We start from the raw sequence: 15,354 nt of genomic DNA, 5'->3' as shown, positions 1-15,354 counted from the left end.
CAGTCGTTCCACCAGTTCACCTTCAGTCTCGGTCAGTGAGTGCCGCGCAGTCGAACGATCGGTCGTTTCGCGGATTCGCGCTACGAATACCAAAGTGAGTGACTTTTGAAAATATTTATTTGTGTGAAATCATTCATTCAATAAAATTAAGGTAACATATGAAATATTTAAACTAATATTTAATTACATTTTTAGATATTCTTTAATTTAATACTTAAATATAGTATTTAATGTTAAAGTTATTTTAAATCTAGTTTTATTACGTCTACGCTTAATTTGAAGCAATACTGTATTAACATAATCAATGAATTAATTTAAATCATGCTTTTTTTTTAAAAATATTATAAAACTAAAATTAAATGTGCGAATTTATTTTCTATTTGATTTATATAAATTAACATCATATGTCACGCGTCAATTAAATGATTCATGAAAAAAAAACTAGTTTTAAAAAAAGAATGCGGATCTCATAAAAATACTGGTCACTTTGAAATTGCATATTTAAATAAATCTAGAACTTGTTGATATTTGGCAATTGATTATCATTTTATGAAAACAAAATTAATCTGCGATAGCCGGTTGACTTATTGTGTATTTCTGAGACTATAATCACTTAAAATATATTGTTATCTTTATTTTGTCAAAGATAGTGACAAGAATTTTTTATACTGAGATTTTGGTCTCAGTAACCCACGGTAAGTGATATTACCAACTGTCGGTTATTCGAAATATGTGATACGAAATAATCGTTTTATCTTATTTAGAAATTCAACTACGTGTTAGATATTTTACGATTTTTAGTCCTCTTTCCCTTCCCACCCTTTTCTTATTAGGAAAAGATGGGAAGGGGAAGTGGATTTGGCGGAAGAAGGGACGCATAGGAAGGAAAAATATCCTCTGTCTGCGCCTCCCCTTCTCCTGATTAGAGGTAGGCAACGCATCTACATTTGCGGATGTCTATGGGCAACGGTCGCCTCGCTATTTCAGCGTATCCAGGTGACTGTTTGCTCGTTTCCCACCTTTTGATATAAAAAAAAGAAAATTATTCTCTGTGTTGGTTCTATTAACAGTTGGTTTCCATTACAGAATGAGGTGCCATTTCTCTTCTTACTTTAATAAACGGTGATAACAAAATGTTTAGTAAACACATCATATAAAATTTTTTACCAGTTTGAAAATGTAAAAAAGTACTACGTCTTTCAAATTCTACATCCAAATATTACTTTAAGTTAACGTTTAGCTCCTAACCATAAAAACATAGACAGTATTTCAATAACATTTTAACTTAAACATATGTCAACCCTTTTATCTCTAGCTGATATTAGACATTAGGCAGGCTTCCGAAATGCGATCTAGACAAATAAATAATAAAGTCCTTATACCGAAAACAGTTTAAGTGATACATATTTAAGGATAAAACTTACTCTTTTATAACCACGTTGACGTCTGTAATATCAATCATCGGCGGTCAAAAGGTTAAAACACGTGTTTAACTACACAGTGTCTAACTGTATCTATTGAACTAATACAGTTAAAGTTTAAGCTAAATTTAGCAACCAAGTATATATTAAAGAACCCGTGGCATTTAAGTAATTAAGGCGATATTGCATCTAAGTTAGGTTCTAAGCACCATTAGTAATTTACCACATCCGTAACCTTTGGCGAATGATCTCCGTTGCCAAGGCTTTATTAAGAACAGAGAGGCTCTAATATATGAAGCAATGATAATTTGCAAAGGTTCAATTACAAACCTGAAATTATTATTTTAATTAATTTCAGAATCATCAATGTAATTTTTTTATATAATACTAGCTTTTACCCGCGACTTCGTCCGCGCGGAAATAAAATGCACACAAGATAAAAAAGTTCCTATGTCTCCTAGTTCTAAGCTACCTCCCCATCAATTTTCAGCTAAATCAGTTCGGCCGATCTTGAGTTATAAATAGTGTAACTAACACGACTTTCTTTTATATATATAGATGAATATGATATTGATTCAAAAGGGTAGACAGAGATTATGAACTTCTTTTTGATGCCGTACACATTTCTCTCGCCTTATTCAATGTTGCTTTTCTTAGAGCACAATATTCAAGTAAGCCCTGAAATAAGCTACTTTAAAAATTTGACAAATAAAATCGTAATTAATTGTTCACAATCTCCAAATACGCTGTAAAACGCTAGCTATTTTTACAGGAAGTATAATGTGTCAGTTAATGTATCTGTTAGTTTTATATCCAGCAATTTACTTGTACATTATGAAACAGGGTCTTAATATTTGATAGCTGAATATGTTAATTCTATTGTGACGTACCTGAGTTACAGGAGTGAGAATAATTTTATCGAAGTTAACTTATTCAGTATTAGATGTCGATCACAACACCGTCAGCGCAATAAAAAAAAAACTTAATAAATAGCCTATGTATTCTTCTAGACTATGTTCTACATCTGTGCCAAATTTCTTAAAGATCCGTTCAGCCATCAAGATACCTTCAAACATCCATCCATCTAAACATTCGTATTTATAATATTAGTAAGATTAAATGAAGCATAACCAAACAATGTTTTCAAAGTTATTTTCGCAATAGTAATTTTACAATTTACAATTGCAAATTGTCCTCTTACAAGAAATCATTTCAAATAATTAATCTTTGCAATTAGTTGTGTAACGTATTGCATGTTTTCCTCACTATCTAAATAACTGCAAACTTTAGCTTTACTAGAATAAACAGGTTAAAACTTTATGTAATATCAAAATACTCGATAAAAATCCTTCAGTAGAAACATTTCATGATATTCATAATTATATTGTTTAAAATATTACCTTATATATAATAGTCATTTCGAACCTTAAAAATGTAACTTAACTTTTTATCAAAAATTATAATAACAGTTTTTATTTAATATAATTAAAAACTAACTAAAATTAAATTAATTATATTAAAAACTAATTTTAATCATCATAAATATAAAACAATATATAAATTTTATTATTTATGAACGTAATAACAAGTCTTTTAACTTTTACGCGCTTAAATAAATTCACATAATGTGATATTCAATAAACGCGTTGATGTCTTTTAAATGTAATTTGTAAATTCGCAATAGTCAACATTCATGTACTTATAGATAACTTAATACTATGTACTTATGCGCAATATATAGCAGTATTTACTAGATGCTTTCGTCATTTCACCTTGATATAGTTGATTAAGCTTTACAGACTTATATGACCTTGAGTGGCGGCCGAACGTCAGTGAAAATATATAATTTTAATAGTCATAATATAAGGTCAAATTGTTACGTAAGATATATACCAATAGACATGCCTGTATTTTATATATAATTAAACAAAAAGAAGCGACTGATTAGCTTTCGGAAAGAATATATATCGAATGATCTTTCACATTACAAAATCGGTCAAGTCGATTGGACTACAGGTGATTTAAATGGATCGAAAATTATGTACACAAGTATATATAGATACTATGTATGTCCACTAGTAAAAGGCCTATGAAAAATGATGTTTGTTAAATAGGGAAAAAAAAAATTCGCTAAAAGTTACAGGAAAAAGTGATTGGTAAAAACTAACTCATGACTGGTTAGATCACGGATTTATAATTTGGGTTTTATTACTAAAAATTGTATTGGTTTCATATTTAAGATATTTGGTTCATTATTATTTATTTATTGCAGTTAAGATTAATCTGCTGTTATAGAAATGTTGTCATCATCAATTTAAAACTATTAAAAATTTAATCTGTATCAACAAATTCAAAATAAATATTTTTTCACGAATATTTTTTTAAATATGTACTTTCTTGAGATTTTTTATAAATCGAATCTACGATGTATAACTGTGATACAGTTTGAAAAATATACAATCAAATAGAAATAAGTCAATTTAAAAATATACATCAATCGTTTCTTGAAATTACAATTGAGTTCTGAACTATCTGTAACCTTTATACGTTTGAGTTGATAATAAATGTGTATTAGAGTGTGTCTCGCAATTTGACGGATGACGAGATTGCTACAAAATGTTGGTCAACGCCAAATGTTCGCGCATCAATGGCCGTGTGATGTATTGCGAACAGAAGCAATGTGTTTACATTCACTTGTTTTTATTGCAAACATAACACTTGAATTGGCACATCGCATAGAAGACTACTCTTGGTCCTGACGTGCCAAATCTTGTAGGTACTAAAAGATCAGTAAATTTTAATTCATCACCTAAGATACATCCTGTATATGCTTTCAATGGTCACACTTCAACTGCCGTACTAGAGTGGTCTAAGTTGATCTAACATGTTCGACTTTATATAATTTTTAATCGCGGCATGCATGTTGAATACAACAATGCAACAGTAAAGTGCCGACTTCCGTATTGATTCGTTTTACAAATACGAAAAATATATAGAGAATATTGATTTTTGATACATATTTTAGTAACACATTATATTTAAAATTACTAAGATTTTTATACTAGAAACATAGTGTTAGTGCTGCTTTGTAGTTCTTGCTGTAGAAACATCATTAAGACGTTAATTAATATCGTATTTACTACCAACTAGCTGTCACCCGCGACCCCGTCCGCACGTAATTTAAAAAAATATAATAAGTAGTCTATGTGTTCTTCCAGACTATGTTCTACGTCTGTGACAAATTTCATCAAGATCCGTTGATCCGTTCCGGAGATACATTCAAACAAACATCAATCCATCTAAACTTTCGCATTTATAATATTAGTGAGAAATAAAAGAATAAAGCAATAGAGATAAATATAGAGGAATAAAGCTCATGTCACACAGTATGAAAGCTTGGGAGAGAGTGGTGGACGGAAGAATAAGAGAGGAGAGTGAGGTAACTCGGAACCAATTTGGGTTTACCCCAGGACGGGGGACTACGGATGCCATTTTTGCTATTCGCCAACTTTGCGAGAAATATAGGCGTGTGCATAAAAACCTGCACATGGTGTTTGTAGACCTCGAAAAAGCATACGATAGGGTTCCGAGGAAGGTTTTGTGGTGGGCTTTGAAAGTGAAAGGAGTGCCTGGGAAATACCTGCAGCTTATTCGTGCTATGTATTGTCGAGCCAATACACACATCCAGTCCGCTGTTGGCGATAGTGACAGGTTTGGTGTCTCGGTAGGCCTACACCAGGGTTCGGCTTTAAGTCCGTATCTCTTCCTCCTGGTAATGGATGCGCTAACATCAGACATACAGGAGGAAGCACCCTGGTGTATGCTTTATGCTGATGACATCGTGCTTGTCGGGGAGGATGAATGCGAGGTGCAGAGCAAGTTGGAAAAATGGCGAGATAAATTGGAGAGAGCTGGTCTTAAAATCAGCAGAACCAAAACTGAACATTTGTTCTGCGATTTTGGTGGTCCGACCAGCTTTTCTCCAATCACTTTAAATGGTGTTGACCTACCAACCTGCTCCGATTTTAAGTACCTCGGTTCACTCGTCCAATACGATGGTGGTGTTGACCGGGATGTGAAAAGCCGAATAAATGCAGGTTGGATGAAATGGCGACAGGTCACCGGTGTGACTTGTGATCCAAGAATGCCACCCAAGCTTAAGGGACAGATCTACAAGTCAATCGTAAGACCTGTCTTATTGTACGGATCTGAATGTTGGGCCACCAAGGTTTCGGATGAAAGACGATTGCATGTAGCTGAGATGCGTATGCTAAGATGGATGTGTGGTGTGACAAGAAAAGATAAAGTTAAGAATGTGCATAACAGAGGAAGTTTGAAAGTAGCGCCAGTTATCGAGAAATTGAGGAGCAGAAGGTTAGCGTGGTTTGGGCATGTTATGCGGAGGGATGATAATCATATAAACAAAAAAGTAATGAGATTGAATGTGGATGGATATAAAGGTAGAGGAAGACCAAAGAAAGTATGGATGGATTGTGTGAAAGAGGATATGCGTAAGAAGGGGGTAAATTCAGATATGACGGCTGATAGAGATGTATGGAGGAGTAGTACATACTGTGCCGACCCTCCATAGGGATAAGGGCAGGTTGATGAGTGAGAAATAAAAGAGATGATTTTTTTATAATATTTAACTGTCACTTAAATTAGAATTTGATCTATCTACTTTATAATATTTCTATCTTAAATCTTCTACTAATTCTATACCTAACAGAGTGGCTATAACACGGAAGAAACGTCCAGAAAAAATAAGATGGCTCCGACTAAAATTCATTTAAGAATAGTTTGGACAAGGAAAATATCTCCAACCTATTTAACACACACTAATGTTATCTAGTAATGGACTTATGAAATCTATAAAAATATCGTAAATCTATATACGAGTAAAAAAAAGTCGTGTTAGTTACACTATTTATAACTCAAGATCGATTGAATTGAATGGACGAACTGATTTAACTGAAAATTGATGGGGAGGTAGCTTAGAACTAGGAAACGAACATAGGAACTTTCTTATCTTGTGTGCATTTTTTTATTCCGCGCGGACGGAGTCGCGGGTAAAAGCTAGTATTATAAATAGAAAAGATTTGATTGTTTGTTTGTATTGAATAACCTCTGAAACTGATAGTATTTCAAAAGCCCTTTTACTATTAGGAAGCTACACTCGCGAACAAATTCGCGGTCAACTGCTAGTAATAAATAAAACAAATAAATTAACAGACGTAAAAATTTTATGACACACAAAAATTAAAATTCAACTGTCTTCTTCGTTACAGATAGATAAAGTTCAAACGTTTTCTTCTGAATAACAAAATTTGTTCGTGCCTTGAATGGACTCTGTTTATTATCTTGACGGTGAATTCAAATATTTAAGAGTCGCTGTGGACGTATGCCAATTAACTTGAATGTAGACCATTATTTGGTAATTTTATACGTGATACATATAAATGGTGTTGATTACGGTTTACTATCGTATTTAGTTATAAAATTATTTTCTCGTGGAACTCTTTTATTAGTTTCGATAAACCGCCTGCTGTTATATAACCAATGGTACAGGGGTGACGAACCAATGGCAAGCGTTCACAACACGCGAAATAATATTTGGGCACGTCACTGATCACAAAATTCATTATACACTAATTAGTAACTAAAGAGTAATTCCTACGCTATGAAATGTTCACAATAATCATAAAATCAAAATTGATAGCACGTATTTACCACATTAAACATTTCTTCAGTTAAAATGACATGTTGATGCATAAAGGTTCGTTACTCCTGCCATAAGGGATCCACTTGGACAACTTTGGAAATCACTAAGTGTTACGATTACTATAAATTTTCGGTCGTAGGTTCGATTTCCATTCGACTATTCTGAAATTAGTAAGTCTAAAAAAAACTTGAGAGGTGTCAAGGGACACCCGGATGGAACGAAGTTCCTTTCAATTAATTAGTGAAGGAACCAATGTTTATTCTATGAATAAAAAACTTAAGTCTTCACAAGAAGTACATTTTATTTCTATGAATTTTCGTTATATATTGTCACGTTGTTGCCATGGTTACTATAGCAAAAAGTGTCGTGACAACTTTTCGTAAGAATTTTTTCCATCTAGCCCCCTTTCACAACGCGCGATAAGGAACTTAGTTCCAAAAATGAGTGACAAACATTTGCTGTTTGACGATTCTTAACACTCGCATAGAGTATAAAAGTGGTAGTACTTATTCTTTTATACAAATAGATGTATGTCATATCAAAGAACAACATAGGATTTATTGTCAAATACTAGTACTGAAAAATAGCTAATATTTAGTTATCGACAGTAATTCATATGAAGTTTACTAAACATTAGCTAGTTACTGTTAAAAAAATACTGATTCACTATAGACCTTATAAAGAATGAGTAACCATATAACATCGTATGCAGTTACCTTCAAGTTATTTACCTTCGAAAATTCCGCATTCTTTTATATTCTGATCGCATACATGGAGACCTTGATGTTAAATAAAAATAAGACCTTACATCTATTAAATGCAACCGAAATAGACTAAAACGTAATTACTAGTGGCACGCAGGTTTGCCGATGACTTCCTCTCCCACTAACACCGCGCTCGTCTGCTCAGTACCGTGATTTAAAACGTGACGTCATGAGATCATCGGCAAAGCTTCTGCGCACAAATTATAAAAGCATGTGTCATAAAATTTCTACACTGAATTAATCCCATGTGTGAGAAACAGATTTAATTAGTACTAAGCGAGTTCTTTAGATTAAGTTTAAATCTTCACTAAGGGATTGTTTAAGAAACTATAAAACTTAAGTATATCAGTTACTTATCAAATACGTTTCAAATAAAATGTTTTGTAACAATTCTTTAATTAGAAATTATTGATTTACAATACAAAATCAAACAAGCAGTTAAAAACAAACATCCTAGTTCTACCATTATGATGTGACATAACACAGCAATAATACACTTGTTATTATCAATATTTGGCATTGATAAACGATACATCATTTAAATTCAATTAGTTATCTAATTCATAGAATACAATAGATGATGTTCACATGACTCAACAGGCGGTAGACACAAAACAATTGACAGGAACTAAGATAGTGGGCTGGGATCGCCCACTTCCCCATTCATAAACTCTAACACCTACCATCGAATTCTAAAGTTTTTTTAAGAACACAAATTGTAGAGTTGACAAATACGAAATGGTACAAAACACTATTCTAACACACTAACAATGGTAGAGTCAGCAAAAAAGATTAATGTATGTGCCGATTAAAGTAATACCTTACAGTATCTTCCGCCTTTCTATTTTCCTTACATATTTAAAAGATAAGAATCGAAAAAGGAAGAGTAGGGATACATAGAAGAAGATGTTTTATGTGTCACCACATTATACGGTAACTACTGCACTTAGTAATGTAAAAGACTACCTACGCTAGTACAGTCATGCAAATATTGTATTGCTCTAAAAAAGCGACAATTCGCATGTCAGCTTACCTTGACCCGAGTTACTGGAACACTGTCACTTTCCTCCAACACCAGCCGCGGCTTACTCTTGACCGACATTGCGATCGAAATGCGATCGGAATGCGGCTGAACAACGATACAAATGATATAATTTCTTTTTAATTAAAGATGTGCATGCAAAAAGTATCAAGTAATTTTATAAACTAAACATTATAATGAAAATTACGTATAGTCCAACAAACTTATTTAGCACGGTTGGTAAAGGTTGAACTAAAATCTAATACATATATAAAATTCTCGTGTTGCGGTGTTTGTGGTTATACTCCTCCGAAACGGCTTGACCGATTCTTATGAAGTTTTGTGAGCATATTCAGTAGGTCGGCCAACATCTATTTTTCATAACCCCCCCCCCCATTTAGTTTTTTTAACTGCGCGCGGACGGAGTCGCGGGTGACAGCTAGTTTGTTTTATAAAAAAGTGAGTAACCTTGTCCATGTCAAAAAGCGCCACAAAATCCTTGGTAAACTGTAGCTGTAATTTACTTTGGCTAAATAGATTTTATATATTACTAGAATTCGTGCGAGCGGAATTTAAAAAAAAACTTTATTAGTAGCCTATGTATTCTTTCAGACTATGCTCTACATCTGTGCCAAATTTCATCAACACCTGTTGAGTTGTTTCGGAGATAAATTCAAACATCCATCCATCTGAACATTTGCATTTATAATATTGGTAAGATTTTCTAACAGAACTATCTACATTCATGTACATAAGTGTTTTAAGTACTTAAAAAATTTAACTTTAGTTACATTTGTAGTTAACGTTAAGTTTTATCGTTCGTAATAAGTCCGCGCTGCGTAGGAGTGCAATAAAAATAAACAGCTGAGTTTCTTCATGATATGAAAGGGAGAGTGTTATAAGTTTTAGGCATGTATTTTAGTATTACTAAATATTGACACAGTTTCATTGCGTTTGGAGTTTGTTGGTAATATTATAGAACCGGATTATTGGTACAGTCAGGTGCTATATTCTATACATATGATTGTGTGTTGACTGTACTTGTTGAACTGAAGAACCAATGATAGACCACGAAAAAGTATGTTATCAGAGATTAGTGCAATTATGTCATAAGATAAAAATAATCCCTTATTTCTTCCCACCATTTTCTTACGAGAAAATCATGGGAAGGGAAAGCTAATTTGACGGAGGGGGGCGCTTATGGAGGGGAAATATCCTAGTTCTGTGCGTCTCCGTTAGGTAGGCAACGCACCAGCAATTGCTGATGTCTATAGGCAACGGTCTCTTCGCAATTTCGGTGAATTCGGAATCGAAATTTCGGCTTGTTTGTTTTCCATCTTATATGTTACAAAATATATTACTATCTCTATTTTGCAAAACATAATGAGAGTAGTAACAATGTGTTTTGTTGTAGATATGTTTAGGCTTTGAAAACCTTAAGTTACAAACAGCAGATAATGTTCTATTCATCTCGACTTAAACATTCGAGTAAAGAACACAGCCTCTATGGTTAAAAACTTTCGTGTGTTTAAATGAGAACACATTTTATGTTCATTTTTAAACACACTGTGAAACGAAATCTAAACATTATCTTACAGCAATCGAAAAGTTACCAACTTGAAATATCTTGGAATAAATAATATTTTTTCTATACGTAAACAAATATAACATGCTCATTATACTAAGCAATATAACCGCAAATAAAAAAGATAATTTGCAGTAAATAAATATTTTATGTTGTTCACAAATAAAATACAAGTTATGTTAATATAATATTACAAAGTCCTGTTCTGAAAGAAACAAAACAAATGATTGTATTTATTATGAAGTGATGATCTCAACAGTAATTCCCTCGAACAAATATCGTTTCAAACGATATTAAATAACAATTTTATTAATATTACCATATACAAGGAAAACAAACAGGACATTAGTAAATAGACGCGTTAAATCGTGACTACAAATAACGAATGCATTTAGTATACTATAGGTGAATCTCCACTGTCGTAACCTTTATCACTATATAACCATCCTTGTTATTCTCTTTGATTAAACAAAGATAGCAATAGTGTTCGTTTAAAAGTGTCACGTCATTAGAAGTTCAGGGTAAAATATGTACTATTCATTTATAATTTTTTTTATATATTATAAAGTGCAAGCGACCACCTGAATTTGCCGAAACGAAGCGACTGCTGCCCAGAGAGATCTGTAATTGCAGATGCGTTACCTAGCTTTATCAACGGAGGACAGAAAGAGGATATATATCCACTTCCTATGCACCCCCACCTCCGCCTAATCCACTTTCCATTCATTTTCTTATAAGAAAAGGGTGGGAAGGGAACGTGGACTAAAGTTTGGCCTTCGGCACTTACACTCATCAGGCGAAACGCGGAATTAGTGCATCCATATTACATAGGAACAAGAGCAAATCTATCCCACGGAGCTGTTAGTTTTTCCGAGGGATAGATCAAACTAGACTTGTTACTTGCATTTGACTTGGCACGTGGGGAACTAACGTACTTTTATGCCTGATGTGCCAACTCAAGTTACCTGATACTATACTCTTCTGTGCAAAGTTTATTTAGCGATCCGAAATTGTATAGGAGTGCGTTCAATGACGCAATTGGTGAAAAGGTCAAATTAACGAGTTGTACGATACATCTCTGACATTCCTATTACTTGCAAAACGTGCTCACTAACTTATATTTGTTTATTCGTATCCCTATAGAGATAAAGTATTTTTTGTTTTACTTCTAGGATTGATGTAAGATATGTTACTTGGATATTAATGATTTCCTTCAAAGAAAATGATCTAAGGTATTGGCTTAATTTTATTCAGTAAAAATTTATTTATGTTAAAACTAGCTATCGCCTGAGACTCTTCGTGCGGAATCAAAAAAAACGTAACAAATAGCCTATACGTTCTTCCAGACTATGTTCTACTAATGTGTCAAATTCCATCAAGATCCGTTGAGCCGTTCAGGAGATACCTTCAAACATCCATGCATCTAAACATTCACATTTATAATATTAGTAATATGGAAACAATCTTTATAATTCAGTTAAAAATAAATTTATGTAAAAATAAACCGCAACTTGTAAGAATGACATAAATGTGTCCTTAAAACCAGACAGGCCGATACATCCGGCAACGGTCGTATATTAAAAACTAGAAAAAAAAGACGCTCGAAAGGTTAAATATTATAATACTGCTCGCATACAGACAGTTTTGAATTAATTATATTGGATTTTAAAATTTAATTTTTTCTGTCATTTTCGTTTGAAAATCATATTATCTCAAAAATCAATCTTTAAAAAAAATTTATCACACGCCGACCTACTATTTCGTCACCGTTGATCATGTTATATGGACTAACCGTCTATTAAAAATAGATTTATTATCTTAAAATTGGAGTAGGCAAAGATCCATGACTTCCATATAGCGCGGTAGTAGCATAGCTCTTAGGCTCTTTTCATGCATACATGTAAGACTGTTTCGAACGCTCTTAATCCCGTGATTATTTTATAAAATAATAAAAAACATATTTCCTTATTGTAGATGGCGTACGACAAACTCTTGATCCTTCTAGCAGCGATATCACTGGTGAGTGCTGACGTGTCACACATTCTGGAAGACCCGAGCACGGAGCCTCCCCCGCCCCTGCCATACTCCTTCTCGTACACGGCGGGAAGGTATCCTGGCCATGCGGACAGACAGCACTCCGAAGTCAGTGATGGTAGTGGAGTGGTTAAGGGTACGTTTTAAAACTTATTCTTATACTTAATCAGTGGGCAAAGCGAAAATATTTGAGACAATCGTAAATGAAATCTTCAATTTATCAAAAAAAAAAAAAGATAAAATCCTCACAAATCAAAAACAAATTGATAAAGCAAAAAAATAACAATCTACTATAAAATTCCAGGATCGTTCTCCTATGTGGACCCTAGACAGAAGATCCGAACAGTGGACTACGTAGCGGACAGGGAGGGCTTCCACCCTGTGCTCAGCGACGTGCCTCCCGAACATCCCTCCGACTCGGAGTCAGTGGCCCAGGCTAAAGACAGGCATTTCCAACTATACGCTAGAATAGCTGAGGAACACGCACATCCTGAAAGTAAGTTAATTTACTCAAAGCACAATTTACACAATAATTAAGCAACAAAATCGTATCCACCACGTCTTTAAGACAACTATGTGAACGAAATAAGAAATTGAACACTTCCTTCTTCCAGACATAGTACCCTCAGTCCCACGTCAAACGGAAGCAGTAGCGGCTGCAGCAGCCAAGCACGCGCAACTGTTTAGGGTAATCGCAGAACAACACGCACGCATCGCAGCAGAAAGAGAAGCGTTACAAAGGGAAGAAGAAGAGAGGCAGCACTTGCAGGAGTTGCAGGAGATCGGAAATTAGAAGAATGAACTCCAAAGAACGAACAGGCACTAACACTCGATTACTGCTGATATACATAGGTTAAGCTTCCTTAAAACCGTTTCTATTAAGCAAGGAATTAATAATTAGATAAACAATTTTATTTATTTCTTGGAACGAAAATGCTAGAAATGAATGTACGAATCACTTTCATTGTGATTTTAACAGAATTTACTTCTATTAGGTACTTAAAATATTTCAGACTTAAAATTGTTTTCAAAGCAACTGCAGAAACATATTAAAACGAACAAAAGTTTTTGTCAGCAAACACTGAAGGATTTATTCTAAAAATTGTTGATTATACTGAACTGTTTCAGTGTCTACTTTTTTATAATGACAAACTAATAACACCCAGAGTCTATTAATGTTCACATAAGGTACAGGAAGGTTCTAACAGTCACCATAAAGCAAATCTCAACTTTGCGGCTGAAGCAATAAACTATGAAACTGATTTGTCAATATGTCAGCAGAAATCGAAGTGTAATCATGACATTTCATTATTAAGCTGTGATCACCGAACACACGGATATCGCCAAAAGACCACAATATACTGTGTGCAATCTCATATTAATTTAGTGTATATGATATATTTTCCCACAGTTTTTCCAATTTTGAAATACTCTTACAAAAACATTTTGCTATCCCTCTCATTTGCATTGAAAAGAAAGGTGGCAATATGTTTCTCTAAGTGTTTCGCCAGTGGAAACACTACATTTAATTTTGCTACAATTATAATAATTTGTTTATAGTCCAAGAGCCAATGGGAGATTAGCTTCACGCACTTGATAATCAGATGAGATATATTTTTTAATAAATATTATTTATTATTAAACATGTCTATGATAATTTGTCTATCGAAAACTGTTCAGGGCTATTTTTAATTAAATTAATTTTCTTTTTTGCAAGCAATACAAAGCCAATGTTACAGACATCTTTGCCATTGGTTTTATATTTAAGTTGTCTTTTTCATAATACCAATTTGGATTGGTTATCAGATGAGTGAAGGTCAACCTCCCACGGTCTCCTGTACTATTAACAGTTAAAATTTTTATGATATTAGTAGGATTCAAGATTTTTCGTTATATTTGATTTCAGGAATAACTTTTGTGAATATATTTTTATTATGTATATATTTACAAAACTCCACGGCCATATTAATGATTAAATTAATGATTTTTAACAACTTGTTTAATTACGTATTGAAAATTTTAAAAGGTTTGCAAAATAAGAGATATTTTTGAAATTAAATAATTTATTTTATACTCGGAGTCCGTTTGGGAAGTCGATGCTGGTAGCAAGCTGTGACGTCATCTAACCAGTGCTGTCTGAAAATTTTAATTTATAAGTTATTTTCTACATCGAAACACCTGTACAATGACGTATAGTTATTTCTTTTTTTTAAATAGTGACAAAGATAACAATATTACCCTACAGGTGTTTCACTAGTGGAAAGTAATGGTTAATAATTAATTTTAGAGATGTCAGGAGACGACGCAACGCCGGCGTTCACTCATCGCCGTCACGTTGTCGCTGATTGACCGGGATAAAGATATAAAATTGCGATAAGTCATTCTCGCTTGTACGAGTTGACAGCACTTGGTCCGCAAGTAGACGCTGCGGTCGGATTGTCTTGATAATGGCAAAAGTTTATCCCGCTGCATCGACGATGAGTATATGCTGTGGAGATCGCGAGACAAGTCGGAACCGGTTGGGCGAGAAATTGACGCTTTAACCCTTAATGAAAAGAGCCTGTAGGTACATAGTTAGAGTACTTTTCTGACGATAGTGGTAATCACTTACTAGTAGGCGGGGGTGGGGGAGGTGCGCTGCCGGAGCCGCCAGCTCCACCGCCGGGGCCGCCACCTCCGCCGCGGCAACCGGCCGCCTGCTGGCCCTGCTGCAGCCCCGCACCTCGGGGCATCGTTGTCATGCCACACTGGAAACACATAATACACAGTTATAACACAACTTACGCCCGTAACGGCGAGGGGTAGGC

At 34.1% G+C, this 15,354-nt stretch overlaps 1 protein-coding gene across 1 annotated transcript; it reads left to right on the top strand.

Annotated features, from left to right (window-relative positions):
• On the top strand, positions 1-13,441 carry LOC106707526 (cuticle protein 16.8). The gene is made up of 4 exons (XM_045683194.1): positions 1-94; positions 12,488-12,683; positions 12,852-13,043; positions 13,162-13,441. Exons 2-4 carry the CDS (start codon positions 12,488-12,490, stop codon positions 13,338-13,340), a joined length of 567 nt encoding a protein of 188 aa, XP_045539150.1. The 5' UTR covers positions 1-94; the 3' UTR covers positions 13,341-13,441.
• Positions 13,442-15,354: the final 1,913 nt, after the last annotated feature.

Source organism: Papilio machaon, chromosome 21, assembly GCF_912999745.1.
Source record: "Papilio machaon chromosome 21, ilPapMach1.1, whole genome shotgun sequence".
Lineage (NCBI taxonomy): Eukaryota > Metazoa > Arthropoda > Insecta > Lepidoptera > Papilionidae > Papilio > Papilio machaon.
The sequence above is the reverse complement of the archived record's forward strand: the minus strand, read 5'-3'. Positions and strand labels throughout refer to the sequence as shown.